The 20,982-nt window shown below is 37.8% G+C and overlaps 1 protein-coding gene across 3 annotated transcripts; it reads left to right on the top strand.

The window, feature by feature from the left end:
• The first annotated feature begins 10,072 nt into the window (after nt 1-10,072).
• On the top strand, nt 10,073-20,982 carry LOC109202679 (sialoadhesin). 3 transcript variants are annotated; one of them, XM_025907693.1, is made up of 9 exons: nt 10,073-10,247; nt 11,511-11,792; nt 11,881-12,114; nt 12,222-12,326; nt 18,829-19,032; nt 19,135-19,458; nt 19,777-20,095; nt 20,190-20,247; nt 20,411-20,982. In XM_025907693.1, the coding sequence occupies exons 1-9, from the start codon at nt 10,193-10,195 to the stop codon at nt 20,615-20,617; spliced, it is 1,788 nt and encodes a 595-aa protein (XP_025763478.1). In that variant the 5' UTR covers nt 10,073-10,192; the 3' UTR covers nt 20,618-20,982. The 3 variants fall into 3 exon arrangements, with proteins under 3 accessions (XP_025763478.1, XP_019216140.1, XP_019216142.1); XM_019360595.2 differs by having other exon boundaries at nt 19,003-19,032; nt 20,411-20,981; XM_019360597.2 differs by lacking the exon at nt 18,829-19,032 and having other exon boundaries at nt 20,411-20,981.

Below are 20,982 nucleotides of genomic sequence, written 5' to 3'. Positions count from 1 at the left end.
TCGCGCTAACTTTGAGCTTGCTAATCCGGTTCTCCGAACACACCCGTTGTTGACGATCAGTATAGCTGGATGAAGTAATCTGAGATCACTGGGTGGCTTAAAAGGGGCTACGCATCGATAGTAGAAACATTGATCGGCAACCCTGTGATTGGTCGGCGAAGATGTCGAAGGAGCGCGCTCAGTATTTCACGGCAGCAGACCAAGAACTCTTGATTGAGGGATATCAGGAGTTTCAGAGTTTAAGTAAAACGCAGGGGAACACTGCAAAGGCTGCAAAAGCAAGGAGAGAGGGCTGGCAGAAAGTTGCTGACAAATTAAACTCGTAAGTGATCCATGATATTACATTATATCATGTGATATTATATTATACCACATTATATTATATTACATCATATCCTCTTTCACATTAGAGCCACAACAGGACCCACTAGAACATGGGAACAAGTAAAAGTGAAATATAAGAATATTCCACAGAATGGTAATATTTATCACTTATATTGCTTTTAGTCTATGACAAGAGACCCTGGAATAATCTGTTTGTTTGTTTATAACAGCAACCAAGAAAAGGGCAGAGCAAATAAAGACAGGTGGTGGTCCTGCACCCCCTCGTCACACCCCTTTTTGTACTGTGACCAGTGGCGGTCCTAGCCTGTTTGGCGCCCCGGGCGAACACTCCCTCTGGCCTCCCCCCCCGACACACACACACACATAAAACATATTAAGGATTATACATTAACATAAAACTGTTGTCGGAACCATACTGAATTTCGCCAGAGAAACACACACACACACACACACACACATATATGAAGAGAGAGAGAGTACGGATTGTATGCAAACGGCTACCAAACAGCCATCATAATTCATCATACAATGAGAACAGGACAAATCAACAATTGACAATGATTAATTAATATTAAAGTCTGTAACATAATGTCTTGTTTGGAATTTAGTCTGTTACTGTTACTATTTTTACCATTTCTTATTGGAGCAACTGTAATCCACATTATTTCCTTAGGGATTAATAAAGTATGATTCTGATTGTTTCAGGATGACCTGCCATTATCCAATGACACATCTGCTTATGTGTATCTTTTGCTCGTTTCTCCTCCTCTTCTTTTCTCTTTTTTCTAAACTAAGCACCTGATGGCTTTGAACTTTTCTTGTCCATCTTCCATTTTGCACTCCATCCTCCAACCCGAGGATCACCACAACATAACCTAACAGACCTACACCTTAGTTCACAGATTCACTTTGTCTAAGGTGTATTTCTGGGATTTCACACAACCCAGGATTCAAATCATGAATACATAATGGGCTTGGATTTACAACATTATGAATGAAATGTGGTCTATTTGGAAGCAGCCGGCCCCCCTCCCCTTCAGTGGCGTGTCTAGAAAATTTTTGTTGGGGGGGCCAGGTAGGGGCACAGATTTGGAGAAGGGTGGCAGATGTAATTGGCAGATAATGTTAAAAAAAACTTCTACCAACCGTTAACCATAACTGAATTAGCTTTTAACGCTTATTAGAATGAGATTTTAACCACTACGGTGCAAAGTTTTTAGATACTGCGTTGATAAAGTGCAAGAGATACAATCAGTGCGTTGTCAGTGTTTATTCAGCATTCAAGGACAGCAATATTTGCATAGTATTTTTACTGACATATAGTGCACATATGTTTTGGGCAAAAACATTTTTGGATATTAAAATACAAACATTTTTAACATACAATTGGCAAATTAGCCAATGCAAAACTTTATCTGCCTATTAAAAAAAGAAGATAATCTTCTTACAAACTGGTGTTTGATTTTGAAACAAGAAAAAAGTGGGGAAACAAATGAAAAGACTAACTTTTGAATGAAACCTGAAAGCAAGTAAATACTTTCTATGCTGCCTTATGGTAAACTTTGGTAATACTGATGTATAAAGAACAACACTGGCTGATGATGAAATACAGTCAGCTGGCATGGTGACACTGCCAGTATTAACCTGCAGGGCTGGACAGTGATGTACACTGTCTTGTTGGTTTATGCATGATTTCTATAAATTTTACGTCAGATAAAAACGTTTTTCGCAAGATTCAGATAATTATTTAATAAAAGCTAGATATTTTAAATGAGAATAAGAAAGAAAAGTATTTCTTTGTGCTCCCCTCTCCCTGTTAATGCCCTACCTGGCCCCCTGGCATAACTTTGCTAGATCCGCCCCTGCACAGTTACCAGCTGTCAGCTACTTAGAAAAGGATCCTGGTGTTATTTGTCTCTCAGAAACAGTTCATAACTTCCCTTCAACTCATTCATGTCACCTAAAAGGTAAACCTGTTTCTCCATCACCTGTTCAGCTCTGATGATTCAGTAAGGACATCTCCTGGTTTCATCTTCATGTTGTCCTCTCACCAGATATACAAACCATCATGACCAGCAGCTTTCACAGCAGTGGCTCCAGCAAACATCAGCTGATACTAGAAATTAATATTAAATAAATTCTAACAATAGCTGATCAAGCTTAAAGGTGCTGCTGTTGTTTAGCGCGACATCCACTGGTTTCCTCTTTCTGGCACAAAGTGGGCGATAAACAAACAAGAGAGAAAAGCTCCAGCTTTGTGTCTTTTTTTCCATTCTAGCTGAAGTCCGCGACAAATTGCGTCTCTTCTCAGCTCAATACGAAACGTGTAATATTTTCTCTGAATGATGGACCATTCCATTTTTTAAGGAGCCGTTGGCAACTCTACTAACTAACCTTATGAATAAACTTCACTATCAGTAACATCATGGCATCCACCCAGCTGTATAGAAACTCCATCATGTTAGCTAGTACACAGTACGAGTTATTGTAACTGACTGTAAAAAGTCAGCATAACGAAAATAAACTCCATCTAAACTTGGTTTATATCTGACCCAGATAGACTGCAGGTCATAACTTCTTACCTGAAGTTCAGTTCACCTGACAATCGGACTGGCGGCCGCCTCGGGTGTCTCCTCCCCCTGCCTCCCCTTCACTCATCCACCTGCTGGCCTCTGTGGAAGCTCCGCCATAGCCACCACCAAACAACTGAGTTATTCTTACACATCGGCCAGCATCTGGCCAATCCACCACCTCTCATTGTTCATGCCCTTACAAAAAAAATAAATAAATAAGTCATCAGCCCACCCGGTATGCTCGATGGCCAGTCCAGCTATGTTAAACTGTTAATCTTTCGCCGAAAAAGGTGCTGTCTTCGTGCTTGGCTCTCCTTCCTTTGCTTACGTGATGCTCATAGCTCAGAAGCCGATGCTGCATTCACTTACACTCGGATATCTGAGCTTCACTGTGAAAACATAATCGTACATTTGATATTTCATTGAATTTTATTGTTTTAGCTTCGGGGTGGCACCTGGGGTGGCCAGTCTGGTTGGGGGGGTGGCCTGTGCCCCCCCAGGCCACTCCGCTGGACACGCCACAGCTCCCCTTTCGACGCGTTGTGTGTGAGACTTTAAATCATCAAACTGTAAATTATAAATTTTAAATTGTCATTGATCCCTTTACCCCGAGTCCTAAAGTGTATATTTATTTTCTTACTCTTCTTATAGTTATTATTTCTTTATTTGCACTGCTGTAACTGGAGCCCCGTCGTCTCGTCTCTCTATATACTGGACTGTATGTAGCGGAGATGACAATAAAGTTTACTTTGACTTCAGCAGCGAGCAGGCGCACCGAGGGCTCTCGCGCTCACTTTTCGCGTATTGAATTTCGAAAAAACACCGGTGCAAATTATAAGTCTGTATCATAATGTTTGGTGTTTTCGTGTTTGTTGGTTTGTTTTTATTTTGTTTTATTTTGCGAGTTGATTATTAGATGCTGCTCCAGCCAGCCAGAGAATCCCCCGCCGCCCCGCAAGCAGCAGGTGCACCTCGCAAACGGAGGGCGCCCTTACTCCCAGCAAATGGGCGATAGAAAACCGATCGGTGCCTATGCCATTCCCAATATGCGCTGGCTGATGTCGGGGCAGCATGAGTACGAGCAATTTTTTATTTTTTTTGCCGATGCCCGTGATGCCGCCCCCCACCACGATGCCGCCCCGGGCAACCGCCCGTGTCGCCCGTATCTAAAACCGCTACTGACTGTGACATATATTGACATTGTGGGGTTTTTTGTGTGTAGTTTGACATAACACTCCATCACTTTTACCTGTTCCCATGCAAGGGGTGACTGAAGCATGCACAGTAAGTCGGGAGTAAAGTGTATATATATATATGTATATATACATATATATATATATATATATATATATATATATGTAGAGAGAGAGAGAGAGAGGAAGAAAGTAAATAATACCCTCACGGGAGAATCGATATCTCTCTATGAGCACACCGTCGCGCTGAGCTAAAGGATCCTGTCTATCCCGCAATATACGCTAAATTCTGTAAACTCTCCTTATCAATCTTGCACCTTCCTTGCTCGCGTACAACGACATGGCTGCGACAGACTTCCCAAATCCACCTTCGCTTTTATAGTCGTGGTCTCATCTTGATTGCACGTAGTAATTTACTATTACTACTCTAAAATATGAATTACATCTGACATGATCTACTACATGTATTAGAATGATTAATAGTACATTTCCCTTTTTTTTCGGAAATGACCTGTATGTATCTGTATGAACTCAATAAAAGAATCGAATGCTGCATTATCTTTAGTTACATTGATAATATTTATTTATGGTGAAACAGTGGCGAAATATCGCTCTTGCTTTCATATAACTGCAGCGGACATACCTGAGTGGCCGCGATCTAATCCTGTTTACATAAAGTAAACCTGCTCCCGAGCAGGTTTACGCTTACGGATCTGTTGCTATGACAGCAAGTCCCAGATGAGCTTCGGAGAACCGAACGATCCAAGATCACGCGAAATCGTCAACATTCAAATCCGGCTAACTTACTTAGCAAGGTACGAAGAACGGGCCCCAGCTTTGCAGCTTTGTTTGAGTTTGAATTGCGTCTTAAACGTGCAAAACTAAGAAAAGCAGATCAATATTTTCTTCTTCTTGTTATTTAATGGTGGTTGGCAACCAGCGAAAGGAGCATTAGCCGCCTCGAGCAATATCTTCTATCCGCCATTGTTGTTTTGAAAGTGTGCGCCATACGTCACGTTGTACGTCAGGTAAAGGTTAGAAAGGTCTCGACTAATGCTCTCCCATTGAGATGTGTAACCAGTGCTACACACACCTGTCGCATAACACGCTTTAAAAACGTAACATTCGCTTTAAAAACACAACCCAACGCGCTAAACATGAACAAACAAAAACACCCGTGTTACATTATTATGTATATCCAGGACATCTCTTCTGAACCAAGATGAAGTGGTGCTACAAGGAGAGTGCATTTTATAGCAGTCTGGCCTGCCACAAAATGCACCGCTAAAAATACAGTTTCTGCTTGTCCCAGAATTTATGAAATTTGAGAGTGAGTTGTAGGACTGATGCTGGTTAGTGGTGTAGGTTTCATGGATGTGACACCTGAACTTGTGTAAAATGACCACCAGAGCATATTCCGAGACTTCTGGTTAGTTCACTGTAGTTAGGAAATCAGTCTAAGTATACGTTACCTAGTAAGTATACTACTAATGCTTCTTGGGGACTACATTGGCGCCCGTTTTAGTATATAGAAGTATACTTGAAATGAACTTTTAGATGTACTTTTTGTTCACTATAACTGTACTAGCATAATGTCCTTTCCAGTCTATAAGAGTATACTTAAAATATACTTGACTCTAACACAATACTAAACTTACAAGTATACTATTGATTTACTTATTAGTTTATATTTGAGTTACTTCTGGTTGAAACATAGTAATTAAAATCCAGTTAAAACATATTTTTCACATGTAACAAATCACTCCATTCCCCAGACAGTCAGATAATAGTTCCAACTATCAGAAGGCTTCCTTTGCAGAGAACTACACTCATAGTTCATGTACCAGAATTATATTGCAAACAGGTGAGAAAATGATTTGAGAGTTGAGGTTTATTAACTATTAACCCTTTTCACTCACGGTTTAAACATTTTTTTTTTATCCCACTTACTCTGTTCAGAAGGTAAAAGACATTACACAAGAATTTGTGACAAATTCTTGTTTAAAACATCAATTATTTGTTTCATAGTTGTTTTAATTTTACAGTTAAAGCACTGCAATGCTTGTTGGGTATTTCGTTGTACTTCTTAGTATACTTCAGTTATAATTCAAATACTTCAAATAGTGTAGCTGCAACTTACTCCTTAAGTTAAAAATGATGCTGTATATTGTAGTTTACATGTGATACTACTCTCACAATGAATTGCATTTTATGGTAATACACTGTGAATGAGGATTTAGGTAATTACTCTTAGATCTACAGTAGAAAACAACAGAAATCCCGATGGTGTAATAGTATAATCTCAGTAACATCACCAGTTGTTAGATTTGCTGTATTTTACAGCTGTTTCCATGAATACGGTGAGTTACCGTAAAAATAATGTAATCTCATGGAATTTTCCCACAATTACTTGCAAATTACAGTACTAAACTGCAAACATCCTTTAGCGTTTTTTACTGTTGATTTTGCAGTACTAAGCTATGGAAATTACTGCAAAGGCTAACAGTGTGGTTTTAGTCTGGTTTGTGTTATTCCTTGAATCCCCATTCCTCCCTCCCTTGTGATTCTGTATCTGGCTTAGTCCATAACTACCGCCCCATTGCTAAGTGACTTTTACTTTTACTTAATGAGCAGCTCTTTAAGATAATGGAAGGCAAAAATTTATTATATAAACATCTGATTTTGGCAAAAAAACAAAAACCCAAAAAACAATGCTGCTTTGCCGGTCCTTATGAACAACATTTTAATTGAGACTAATCCATAATAAGACATATAAGTATACAGGTGTCTGCTATTATCATCTTACAACTTAATGCCCCCCAAACACATACACAAAACAATCTGCTTGAAACCTGGGCATTATTTATGATCAACATCTCAGCTTTAAGAAAAATATCCAAAGTCTGTCCAGTTTTATAAGATTGGAGGCTAAGCTGTTGTAGCTACTCAGATCAAACTGTTTTCACTTTTGTGATTGATAAAATTTTTTGGCATTCCAGCCTTACTAATGAATTCATATTTTCATATGTTTCACATTTTCACCCTTCATTTTGCTGTCTGCATTCATAAAGCCTGCATGAAACAGAAACAGCAAGAATGCATGAACCAAAGCATCTGTGTAAGAGTCCATCGTCTGTTGTTATATTTCCTGCCATGCTATACTTTGCTCTACTGTAACTGTTTCTAATGTCTACAAATAGAAATGCCTCTCTCTGTCAGTTTTTCTCTTCTTTGATTGTTCATCATGTATTTCTGCTTTCACAGTTTTAAACTTCTGGTGTTCCTTTCTGTTAGACTTTCTGTGGTTACACAGTCTTTTCTGTTTGTTTCATCTGCCAGTCCTTTTTGTGTTTTGGGTGCACTTTTTTTTTAAACAGCAGGCCTTTCACACATGGCTGGTGCTGATGCATAACATGACATTTTTCTCATCTTTGCATGCCACACTTCTTCCATTGTGCAGCATTCACACATGTACCATGGCCTTGATTAGCTTGCAGAGACTTCCTGTGTTTTTGAAGAAATGAGTTATTGCATGAGTTGTTAGATGTTAGGTATTCAATACACTGCATAGAACATTTTTTGAATTTTCCCCATTTGATACATTGAGAAAAACAGGAAATTTTGTTGTATCTATAAACACATCCAACAGAGACAACATTTTGTTAAGTTGTAAAAACTTACATTACTGCATTAAAATGACAACTTGAATCGCTGGAAATCAACTGAATTGTTTTCATGATGTCCCATGATGCACTTTTTTCTTCACTCACCTCTTCTCACTTCCTAAGAGTTGATACACCAGGCTGCATTTAATCATTAATCTCTGGTTCTCTTCTGTAGTGTGGCTTCTGTCCTGTCCCACTGCCCCCACCCCTAACTGGTCACAGCAGATGGCTCCCCCTCCCTGAGCCTGGTTGTGCTGGAGGTTTCTTCCTGTTAAAAGGGAGTTTTTCCTTCCCACTGTCGCCATGTGCTTGCTCTTACACTATAAAGCACCTTGAGGCACATTTAGTTGTGATTTGTTGCTATATAAATAAAACTGAACTGAATTAGAGAAATATTAAGTTGGATTTGATAATGTGATAACTGAAGGTGCTGAGGAAATAAAACTGCTACATCTGCACTAAGATTTGCAACATGATTTAGAAAGAACCGTCCTCTCTTACTCATGCCCCATTCAACTTCATTATCTAATAAGCCATGCATTTCCTGTAGAAGGAGCACAGCAATGTCTTTTTCTGTACTGAGCTCATGTAACACTGCTCACCTTTCTCTATCCCTCTATCACATTTAAAGTTTCCATTCTCCTATACTCTCCTTATCTTTAAAACACAATATATGAATATGTCTCCATCAGGGATTGTCTGTGATTTCTAAAGACTGTCTTTCAATGGGTTCATGGAAAAAGTAATTGGTCTTCTGTAAGGAATATGCCCGCTGATCATCATTCTTTGAGAACTGAGAACTGTAACAATGAAACACCCTCGAACATTTCTTCTTCTTTTTCAACATTTACAACATTCAAATAACCTGAAATCTTGCTTTGATTTACAGCTTCAGTTTTCATTCACCTTGCCTGTCCACTGCTTTGATTTGCCTTCACTTCTCCTTCCCTTTTGCCACAGCTTCTGCATTTCACTTCATCATCCTCCTGCACTGTTCACAAGTCCATTTTCACACCACCATGCAGAGCTATTTGCTGGTTGCTATCTACAGCACTATCTGTGGCTAGCTGTTTATTTGCGTCACGACCTGCAGATCATTGCTTACTGTAACCACTGTCACTAGCCTTCAACTGCTTTCTTGAACCACTGGCTTGAGCCTGCAACTCACTTCTTCCATTTTCCACTGTTATTTAGGCAGACAGTATGAGCACTGCAGTCAAAGCACATCATGGGTAACTGAGCTGGAACAATAATAGTACATGAATCATTGCCATATTTAATTCTTTTAGACACTGAAATGTCTTTCAAAGGGTCATTCATACATAAATGTCTGTCTTTAAAGAGACTGAACGTGTTAGAGTCTGATGTCTTTGCAACCAAGATGATCTGTTCATTTGGAATTAAGGAGGTGGGCAACAGATCCACACTGAGGATACAAATGATGGAGAGACAGCTGCCAACAACTAATTCAATACCACACCTCTCTCAACCAAAACCTGAACATCTTCGTCTCAAAGAAAAACAACAGCCCTGTAGACTTCTCTTACACTCTCAAGAAAGCAATTCTGAAAAGAGAAGCAGTCCAAACATCCACTCATTCAGTAGCTCCACACACCCTCAGAGAGGAAGTTGTTTCCATCCTGGTTTTGGAAGAGCAGACTCTACTCCAACTTCCTGCTCAATAAAGTTTGTCACCATATATTAAAAAATAGTATTCCTCTGTAGTTGAGTGACTTTTGTATGACTTCAGCATCACAACTGGTGTATCTGTTTTTAAACTCTGCATAAAACACATGATACAAATCAGTTGAAAAGAAAAAACATGGCTGACTTCTGACTTTAGAAATATTTGGCAGTAAACGCACTAATTCAAAATGTTGTACTAAAAGCAAAACAAAAACCTGTTGTTTCATGAAGTTTTCATGTGTGTGAGCTTGAGATGCTTTTGAATTGAACATTAAAAGTTCAAAGTCTCTGTGTCTGTGGGTTTTTTTCTCAGTTTTGTCTGGACCACAAAATGACAACCAAACCACATGTACCTTTTTTCACTCTGACAACATGGAAACATTAAAAAACAAACAAACAAACAAAAAACCCCAGAGAATTAAGTCATGCATATAACTATATATATATGTATACTAATAAATACCTAGAGAGATAGATATATAGAGATATAGAAATATGTGAAACAGCTAGTTTGACACTTGAGGTTTCATCTTTCCACAACAGGAAGTGATCTGAAGGTGTTGCATGAAAACACATTTGGCCTAATTTCTTTGTCCATTCTGTCATCAGACTTCACAGTTTTAAGAAGATGACTTCTGCTTTTAAGCATTCACTCTTTAATAAGACAGCAGCTGGGTTTTGAAAGCTTATAAATCAACTTTCTGATTAGACAGCGCAGTCTGCAACAGCCATGTTCTTCACAGAAGCTGAATGTTTGTTCTGGGTTTTTGTTCTCTGTCTCTCAGGTAGGAAAGATTCTGTTTTCCCTGATCCCTTAATTCAATGTCCACTTTGTATGTATCAGTGTAAATGCTGCATTAATGCATAGGTAAAATTTTATGGTTGTAGATATTTAAAGCTGTTTTAAATTTTACTGTTGTTTACTTTAAGCCATAATAACGATGTTTTTTGACTCTATAAGGTCAGTCCTCCTGTCCTTTCACAGTCACTTATCTCTTTTTTAAAATCACCACAGAAAAATAGCCTGTTCTTGTATTTGTTACAACTGGTTTATCAGATTGTTCACCTTTCCATTGTATCAAATACTGCAGTTTTATGAAAGCTGTTAGTTTCTAAAGATTGATGTACTAAATGTTCCTTTGCATCAGTGCTATGAAGTACTGAGTTCAGGCCATAGTGAGATGAGTCTCTCATTCCAAGCTTGTCTCAAATCCATATCAGTAAACGATCACTCTGTGTTACAATTAAAAATATAGGATCAACACATTTTAAAATGTGCTGGAGAACTATGTCACTGTGAGAAAAAGAGAAAGTAAAAAGCAAGAACTGTTACTTTCCATATCGTAATGACATATTAATGTGTTAATGTTGACAGCCCCCTAACATATATATATATATATGCCCCGTGTGTGGAGCTGCACAGCGACAACATGTTAGCGTGGTTAACCCGTTAACGAGTTAACGCGTTATATGTAGAGAGACATTTCAGGGATTTACAGTCATTCTGCGTGTCCAAACTTTTAACTGGTGTATATGGTGTTTCATGCACTCTGTCTACACGTTTGCCTTTATCGCTCTGTCCATTCTCTAATTAGTATCTCTCTTTTAAGCAGGACACTTCTGAATTTCACCTCCTTTATTTTACCCGAACAGCATCTGGAGTATTTAGAAGATCAAACAATCAAACATTCTGACTAAAAGCTGAAATTTAAAGCAGTTGTGTTCTGAAGCCAGATATTTGTTTTGGATCTTGGATCTTTGTTCTCCATCTCTCAGGGAGGATATATTTTGTTCAATTTAAGACTGCAAAACATTTCAGGTGTTGCCAAATAGTGCAAAGTCACAAAAGATTAGATAAAACAGGATAAGATCTGTTAGTTGAAGGGACTTTCAGTAATTCTATCTTGATGAGCTACAGGTCATTACAGTACAAGTTAATCATTTGCATTATCATTGTGCAACTGGCCTGACTTGTTGGTATAGAGATCAATGTTACAGAAATTGTGTAAATCTGCACAGATGCTTGTTAATCAAATGTTCTGTTAAAGGTGTTCAGGGACAAACAAACAGCATCTGTGCCTTGAAAGGTTCATCAGTAAATCTGTCCTGCTCACATCAACATCCAACTTCAAGCATGAACTGGTACAGTGTACACAGGGGGGGCTTGAAGATTGAGACCTCTGCAGATGGAAAGTACAGCATGTCAGCAGAGAGTAACTTGACTCTGACAGTCAACAATCTAGCAGAGAATGATGCAAACATTTACTGCTGCAGAGAACCTGCTGACAAATCAGACTGTGGCCAAAGGGCAATTTCTCTCAGTGTTGCAGGTACAGTGGTTTTATCAAACGCGCGAAGAACCGATTGTTTTATGAATAATCAGTGTATTGATATTATTTCTATTAATAATCCTCTCAGAGCTGCAGGTAAAGGTGATTCCTGCCACAGAGGGAGAGACAGTAACACTGATGTGCAGCAGCAGCTGTCCTCTGACTGAAAAGCCTGCAGCCTACATCTGGTACAAGAACAGAGAGTTTCTCTATGAGGACTGGTCTCCCTGGTACCAAGAGCTGCTCAGCAGTGAGGAAGCAGTCACATACTCCTGTGCTGTCAAAGGCTACGAGGATCTCAGAGCCCCTGAAGTCTCTGTGGGTGAGTCATGATGTTCAGTGTGTTACAAAATAAACTACTATAAATAAACTAAGTCAAATAATTCTCAGTAAACAAACTCAATACTCTAATATTTCTTTTTCATCCAGATTCCATCACATCAACATGCTTCAATGTGACTTACACTAAAAGCGAAATGTGTCATTATCAGCAGGGATCAGAACATGAGCCTTGTTCCATCACATTTCCCAGAGGTGAACACACAAACACATCTTCTTACTGATCTCTGAAGTACAGTTTTTCTTTTTTTAACCCCTCAGCTGTAAAAAGGCTGAAAGGTTAAAAGATGTTATTGGCAGTTTTCATGGACACCGAGATTTGTAACTGCGAGAATGAGGCAACGTAGGATTTCCAAATTGCTACAAAAGGCACCTGTACTAAAAATCTTTGATGATTTTGAATCTCAGTGACACTGACCTCAAGGTCGAGGTCAAAGTTCTAGTTTTCTGAAAATTTTGTGATTGTAATACTTCAGGAATGAATTCAACTAGGACTTTCACATTAACAGCATAGGTACATCTACTAAGAAGCTGAGGAGTAGCACTGGCAGCCATCAGTATTTTTAAAAAATGAAACAATTTTTTAAACAAACGTGAATTACATTATGCTTTGGGTGAAAAAAGTAGAATGCCAAGATTATTATTGAAGTGTGTTGATGCAGTCAATGAAAATGTGTTAAAGTGAAAACTTCCCTGACGAGGAAAAGACAGAATGAGTACACAGATCACTCTCGTATAAGGAAAAGAGAAGTGAGTTCAAGTGCCGTTGTTCTTTGGACTCACCTCTACGAATCTGCTCCCATACACAAAACCATGTAACTGACATACATACACATATAAAATATGCATATTAAAAATACAGTGACTGACAAAACTGTACACTGTAAAATATAACTTGTTGTTTCAACTTAAAAATATGAGGTAAAGGGCTGCCTTAAAATTTTAAGTTAAGTCAAGAAATAGAGTTTGTTCTTATAACACAACCAATTGTTATCTTAATGAAAAATCACATGTTGTCTAAACTTTCATCTTAGTTTAGTTGACTGAGATTTGTTAGTCAGTTCAACTCCTTTAATTGTCATTTTTACTTGGGAAAATCCTTTCAGCTAAATTAAAATAATCTATTGTTTAAACTCTTGTCCTAGTTCAGTTGACTTGGGTTTTTTAGTTAATTCAAATACTTTAGTAGTTCTTTTAACTTAGGAATCTATTTTAGCTTAACTAACATAACCTGTTAGCTAAGTTGATTTAAGTTTATTAATTACCTGAGCTCCTTAAGGTAGCTGAGTGAACTTGTAAATCAGTTTCATTTTAATTATCAGAGTTGATTGACTGGATGTAAAGAAAAATGTGTATTAAACATCTTAAGTTTTGTTTTGTTTTTTTAGCTTTCTAACATCCATTTCAGCAAAACTACCTGTTAGGTTTATCTTAGATCTCAGGTTTAAATATCTACATTCCTTTAAATTAATTTTCTGTTGTTTACAGAAAAAAAAATAAAACCCCACAGATTCCATTAAAGTCTATCTGATCATTTCATACAGAAAGTTTGTTTTAAGAACATGACAAGACAATTACTCATGAGCACCCAACATTCACCATTTATTGTGCCATCTTAGTCATCTGAGAAACAGAAAAATCAGTGACGTAGCTCATCAGGCTCACAATCCATCAAAACTCAAAGGCTGCTCCCTGTGAAACAATAAATTTGAACTTGGTCTTGAGCCCAGTTTGGGTGAAGATTAAATTCTGACCAATACTCTCGGAGCAGTAGTGATTCTTGTGAAGTAACAACATAAAGTCTGCATTAATGTAATGTATCAACGGGACACTTGCTATTTTAGAAAAGTTATTCTTTACATTTACAAAATTTTTAAACTTCATTGTGCTCAGTCACACCTGTTAGCATAAAACTTGAAATATTAAAATAGTACAAAACCTTTGATAAGTGACAGTAAAGATCAGTTTATAACAAGTAAGACATCAAACTTGTATTTGTCTTCGTTTACAATTGCAACAAATTCCACAGAACCAATATCTCTGAAAATGAGTGCATGCTTCTGAAACATTTGATAATATGAATATTTCAGAAACATCAGTTTGAGTCTGCTCAATTGCAAAACAAAGGAAAAACTACTGACTTGCATGAGATAAGCATCTGCAAAGTCCACCATTATATTGTTGTTCACATAAGTTTCTTAAACCATGAACAAATGAGTAATTGTCTAATCTGGAATTTTGTAAAGTGTAGTCATTTAGTGACATACAAAAGTGAGAATGAGAACTTGCAAGAATAAAAAAAACAAACAGTAAAATAAAAACTGTCCTTAACACTAAGGAGCATACAATTACAGTTCTGCATGGCTTTCTGCAAGAGTCTGTTTCTTAGACCATGCACTAGTGAGATGCACTGCCTTCCACCAATGTTCATTAGGATGTTCTGAATGACTTCAAAGATGTCCTTAAGTTCCTTTGGATAGTCTATGTTGAGGGCAAAAAGAAGGCCCATCAGCATGGAAATGGCACTTGAGACATCGCTCAGATTAGACAGGATTACTGCCGCCTCAAGGACAACCAACACATCGATGATGTCTTCTTCTTTCATCATCGCAATGCCAACTTTCATCCTCTTAGAAAACGTGTCTTCAATACCTGTCGGCTATAAAAGGGTTCAAAGACAAAAAAAAAAAAAAAAATTACACAATTACAATTACACAATATCCCTTGTGCTTAACAATTCATGTCTTTCCAAAGAAGAGCCATACTGATGCTTTGGATGATGGTGATTGGCTTTGGGTAACACTTATCAGTTGTTAAAGTTTTTTCAGAATGAGATATGCACCCCCATGTTACAAATCCATTTCTTGCTTTAAACAAAGACCATGTTCATAAATAACTGAGCATGTCTTCAATTGCAGAATTCAAACAAAATTTTCAATTTAAATGGTAAATGGCCTGTATTTGTATACCGCTTTACTAGTCCCCTAAGGACTCCAAAGCGCTTTACACATTCAGTCATTCACACACATGGGTGGATGACTGAATCGTGGCTGAAGAGTTGGCAGTTCGTCTTATAATTGGAAGGTTGCCGGTTCGAGCCCCGGCTCCGACAGTTTCAGTCGTTGTGTCCTTGGGCAAGACACTTCACCTGTTGCCTACTGGTGGTGGTCAGAGGGCCCGGTGGTGCCAGTGTCCGGCAGCCTCGCCTCTGTCAGTGCACCCCAGGGCGGCTGTGGCTACAATGTAGCTTGCCATCACCAGTGTGTGAATTTAAATCTACTTATGCTAAATATTGGCTGTGCTCTAAACCAAATCTGGCTGAGAATACATGAAATGTGCAAACTGCAGCTACACTACAGGATCAGATTGTGGCTCCATAGACAATGCTTCTTTAATCAGTTTATTGATTAAAGTTTATTTTTTCCCCCTATATTAACAGCATGAAAAAAGAGCATATAGACATGGCTGAACAGGTTGCATAATTGGCACTGAATATCAACATCCACCTTTACCCAGCTGCCCAATGACTCTCGGCCAGTAACCTTTAATTGCTTACCCAGTCTACACAGTCTCTTTTCCAGGGTCCAGGACATTTCACCAAAGTATTGCCCCCCACAGCTGTAGCAGCCACTGCAGCCCCTTAAATATCCTAATATCTCTGCCATTACAATATACAATGTGAGAAATCAAACGTAAAGCTGAAGTGAACAGTACAGCAGCGAAATGTCAAAGACCCTGGTGAAGACATGAATAAACACAAGACACTAATAATATCAATGCTAGCTTGCCAGTTAGTTTCTCTGAAACCCAGACCAAATCCAGTGTCAAAGATCTTGTAATAATACATTTGGTGAGGAAAAAGTACACATGTTATCATGTGGCATCTATTGTTTCATAGATGCCACATGTTTCATTTAAAATCCACTGTGGTGCTGTCATTATTAAATTTACTAAAAGAAACAATGCTAACCTTCACAGTCTTGAAAGTGTGTGAGGGATCTTCCTTTAGAAAATTAGGTCCTCTGTCCTCTTCCTTTGTGTAGGGCTCTGGTCAAAGAAGTCAAAAAGAAAACAAAAACACTTTTTAAACAGTGTTTATGAAGCATGTAGACAGCTCCAAATTCACAGCTTTTTGATACATAATTCCATCAATATATGATTATCATTGGAGATTTTGAATCAGGCTTATCAGGACATTCAAGTAGAATATGATATCCAACCTACCACCAATATACATAGATTCTGTAAAAGTTACCACACTAAATGTCCGGTTGTGAAATATGATGACAGACTTTACTTATCAGCTTTCTTTCAATGAGTTCATCAGTTGAACTGGATAACCTAAAACTTAAACAAAGGATTAGATTTCGCAGTTGAACACTTACATCATCTCCGAAGCATCTTATGAGCCTAGTTAGCCCTCCTATGCCGCTCTTGATTTTGTACAGCTCCACGAACCTCTCCATAATGGTCAAGCACAGCAAAAAGGAACCCTTTCAGGTCAACAGATGTAAGACGGGCAAATTCTGCTTCAACCTGAGCAATAGAAGAAGAGGGGTGGAGAGTACAGACAGAATAAAAAAAAGATTCTTTGAGACCCAAATTTAAGCAAACAGTCATCTGAGGCCCATTAGAGAAAACACAAACGCACAAAAGCAAACAAACAAAAAGATGCACTTTACCTGCCGTTCAGCGAACAAGGAAGTTCAGAGAACAATAAGGTCTGTCTCGAAATCTTTTAAAGTAGAATGATTGTGAAAATGACTTATGTGATGTAAAACTTTAGTAAACGTGCGATTAAAAGAACACTGAGTAAAAGGACAAGTAACAGTTTCCTTATTCCTCAGATGTTTACCTTGATGAGCAATACTGTTTTAGTCCAACTGCCTCATTAAAGTTACACAACAGGCTTTTTACATTAAAGCCAGCAAGTCCATTACATACTCCCTTTTTAGATCTGAAATACTGTGCACATTCTGTGTATATGTCGTGGACAGCAATTTACCCAAAAGAGTGCAAAGTTTGCAAGTCCACCTCATTTAAATGACAAAGACAGATGTGATCATCTAGACCTGTGAAAATAAATTAATGACAAACTTGCAGTTATGGATGTTATTACAACCACAAGAACCTAAACAGTCTGCTCCATTGCTTTTGTTAATGAATCATTTGTTGGTAACACGTCTGAATATTTAGTTTATGCCACCTGCATGTGATCATCAATAGTGCCATATTACTTCTTAAGAAGTACCCTGACACTACAATCTTTGTATCATTTGTTCTACAGAGCTATTAAATTACAATATAATCTGAGGTGTTTCCAGTATGACAAAATGCACAAATTGTAACTTACCATTTGACTCCACTGACAAAAATAAATCCCCAGCATCAAGTTTGGCTTCACAGACCTAAAATAAGTAAAATAAAAATATATGTTATAATTATATTGTTTTCGCCATTTATTCATGTTTGCTAATTTTCTGACATATAAACAATGTTAGTTTTGTTACAATACAGAGAATGCAGTTTAATTAAAAGGTAAATTATGCAAAAAAAAAAAAAAACTTCTGCAGTATACCATGCCAAAAATCAGTGTCTCTGATGCCAATTATTTTATCACTACAGCTCTTTTAGTATGGAAACTCACACAATCTAGTCATACTGATCACAAGAGTTCAAAAATAAGTCAAAATAGTGAGCTGTTGTTAAGCATAAAGCATTTCAGGGTAACAAATAACTGCACAATAGAATTAAAGCAAAAAATAAACACACTGGAGGACTATCTGATAAAAACTAATATAATGCTGGTTTGTAGACCATATTTTGTCTCAGTCCTCAGTGCACTCTTGCAGCTTAGCATGCAGCAGTTAATAACAACTTAAGTGATTACATAGGGGTAAACAGATGACAACAAGCATCGGAGTCCTGCCAAAAAGTTCTTTTTGAACCCAGCCAGTTATTGGAAATATTGCCAAAATGAACTTCCACCAAAATACAACAGCCTGTGAACTTGAAAGAAATTTACAAGTACAGAGACAATATGAAATAAGCTTTATTAATTAGCTGAGTTAGCTTGCTAATATCGCAACAGTGGTTGAGTGCACAACCTTAAAGCTAGCGGCACAATACTTGTGATTTGGTCAGTGCCACATTAAACCCATAAAAAAGGCCATATGTCAGTTTATTAGCTCAAGTTTGGTCATGACACACAAGCTGGACCTTGTCGGCTAAAGTTACATTAGCTAAAGCAAACATTTCGGTAAAAGAGAAAAACACACATCATGCCATAAATTCAAAACATGTTCCAACTTTTGTAGCTCTCTTTCCTTATAGTTATAACCAGTGTTACTCACCTTGAAAGCATATTCCAAAGAAGACGATTAGAAAACGTCCAAGTAAAGTGAGCATGTCGTTAACCGCCAATTCCCCATGATGCACCTCGGTAGCAGTCACGTGAGGCAGTTTTGAATCCTGCTGTGCTCAACTTACCCACATTGTCAAGTTCACATAAGTTGCTGATTTAGCTGGACATGAGTTTTCAAGTTAGCTTTTTTTGGTGTAATTGGGACGTTTTTAACTTGTAATTCTATGTTATAACAACAACTTCAGTCATCTATCGTCAAACTGATATAGAATAATATGTTGAAATAACAAACATCTAGAATTACATTTTACAGTGTACTTATCATCTCCTCAGTGGTACATGTTGTAAGGACACCTGGGAACACACTGACCTGTAGCACCTCATGTCCTCTGATTGACCCTCAAACTGTCTATGTGTGGTATGAAAATGGAAAACTTTATAGGGAAAATATAAGGAGCATTTCAACTCCAAGTTCTTTGAAAAACAACTTTTACTGTGTAATTAAAGGTCACGAGCATCTTCAATCTGATGAAGTCTGTGAGTATCAAAGAAAACTGTTAATTCTGTTAATTAATAAAAAGCTGTTATCTCAACATGCAGACACCACAGTCAACTTTGAATCTTCCATCTATATTTCAGGTGTTCAGGATAAAAACTGCTGGAGAGTGAATTATGTCAGCAGGAGAATCTGTGCTCTGGAAGGATCTTCAGTCAACATTATCAGTAAATACTCACATCCTGATGACATGAAACCGGAGTTTAAATTATGGATTAAAAAATGGAGAACAGGGGATAAGGAACGAATTGAGCCTTCAGGTCGTGTGGAGTATCACGACAACGTGAAGAACCAACACATCCTGACCATCAAAAACCTGACGAAGAATGACTCAGGAGAATATACATTCATCCTGAAACGACATGATAAAGAACTGAAACTGCCTGGAGTCTTTTTGATTGTCACAGGTAAAGTCTCCTAACAAGGATTAAGATGTTTTATTCATGTAAGAGCCTCAATGTTTTACACTAAAAAGCCCAATGTAAACCTGAGCAAACAAAACTGAATGTAAAAGTGTTATCAGCAAAATTTCACTGATCATCACATTTTAGCTGGTCTAAGAATAAGTGCTGCTTGTAAAACTGTTGACTGTCCTTTGCTTTCCACACCAATTGACCTGTATCACATTACCAATCACAATGCTATCCTATATTTTAAAAAAAGGTAATTGGGAAATTTTTATGAGATTTATAGTTTTTAATTATTTAATAATGTTCCTTTTTCAGAGCTGAGAGTGAAGATGAGTCCTTCTGCAGTGGTGACAGAGGGTCAGAGAGTCACACTGACCTGCAGTACCAGCTGTCCTCTGACTGACAACACAAACTACATTTGGTACTTGAACAGTCGACCTCTGAACATGACAGAGACACACAACAAACATCTGATCCTAGACGCAGTCAGCAGGGAGAATATAAGAAATTATTCCTGTGGTGTTAAAACCAACAAGGATAGCACCACAGCTCAATGGCTACCAGCAGCTGCAGGAGGTTTTGCAGCTCTCCTGTTAATAATAATAATACTTCTCACTGTGTTCTGCTGCCGGAGGTGAGCATCACTGTGTTCTCTTTTAGATCAATCATGTTCAAACTCTGATTTGAAATCTGTTATTCAGTCGTATCCTTTCATGTTTGACACTCAGAAAAAAGAAGGCTTCCAGTCATTCTCCAAAGAGTGAAATATCAGACAACAAACAGCAGGTACACCATTTAATGCATCCACAATCCTGTTTTTCTTTTACTTGATCATTTATCCTTTGTGTGGATAGATTTTTTTTGTCTTGTTTATCTCACCAACGTCTTAACCTTCCATATTGTGTTAAATGTGTACCTTGTGGGAGGTTATGTTTTTTGGTCTCATCAGGTCAACCATAATCAGATATATGAAAACTTCTCAGCTCACTACAGCAGAATGCCTGTCAATACACACCAACAAGCTCATCTCTATTCCAATGAAGGTGAACTTGACTCCAATCAAGGTGACCTCAACTCCAGTGAAGGCGAAGTCTATCCCAATCAAGCTGAACTCTATTCCAATACAGCTGATCTATACTCTAACATCCAATATTGAGTCACTGCCTTTTAAACAGAAAAAATCTCAAAAAAGCACCACAGCTGTTGTGTACAGAGTATAAAACAATCACACTCTAAAATGGCACATAGAATACAGTAGAAATGAGTAAAAAGTAGAAATGCTTGTGGTTTTCAATTTAAAGATGTTTGATTATGAAATGCATGTGTTGCGTGCAAAGTATAAGACAATGTAAAAATATTATTGCTAACTTTGTATAACATGCAAACTGTCCTACTTGTGAGCTTTGTGTTGTTGCTTTCTGTGTGGTTTAGAGCTTTCAAACTGAACAGTTAAAACTTTAAGTCATCATTTCTTTTTTTTCCTGAACCACAAATGAACCACTAATGGCTTAACATAAATCA

The sequence above is a fragment of the Oreochromis niloticus genome, linkage group LG6 (assembly GCF_001858045.2).
Source record: "Oreochromis niloticus isolate F11D_XX linkage group LG6, O_niloticus_UMD_NMBU, whole genome shotgun sequence".
Lineage (NCBI taxonomy): Eukaryota > Metazoa > Chordata > Actinopteri > Cichliformes > Cichlidae > Oreochromis > Oreochromis niloticus.
This window is presented reverse-complemented; position numbering and strand designations above follow the sequence as displayed.

What these genes read in the sequence shown, in the direction of transcription:
- LOC109202679 (XM_025907693.1), top strand. Translation starts at nt 10,193, where the DNA reads ATGTTCTTCACAGAAGCTGAATGTTTGTTCTGGGTTTTTGTTCTCTGT. An exon ending in AGCCCCTGAAGTCTCTGTGG is followed by an intron (nt 12,115 to 12,221) that starts GTGAGTCATGAT and finishes TTTTTCATCCAG; the next exon opens with ATTCCATCACATCAACATGC. An exon ending in ACTGTGTTCTGCTGCCGGAG is followed by an intron (nt 20,096 to 20,189) that starts GTGAGCATCACT and finishes TTTGACACTCAG; the next exon opens with AAAAAAGAAGGCTTCCAGTC.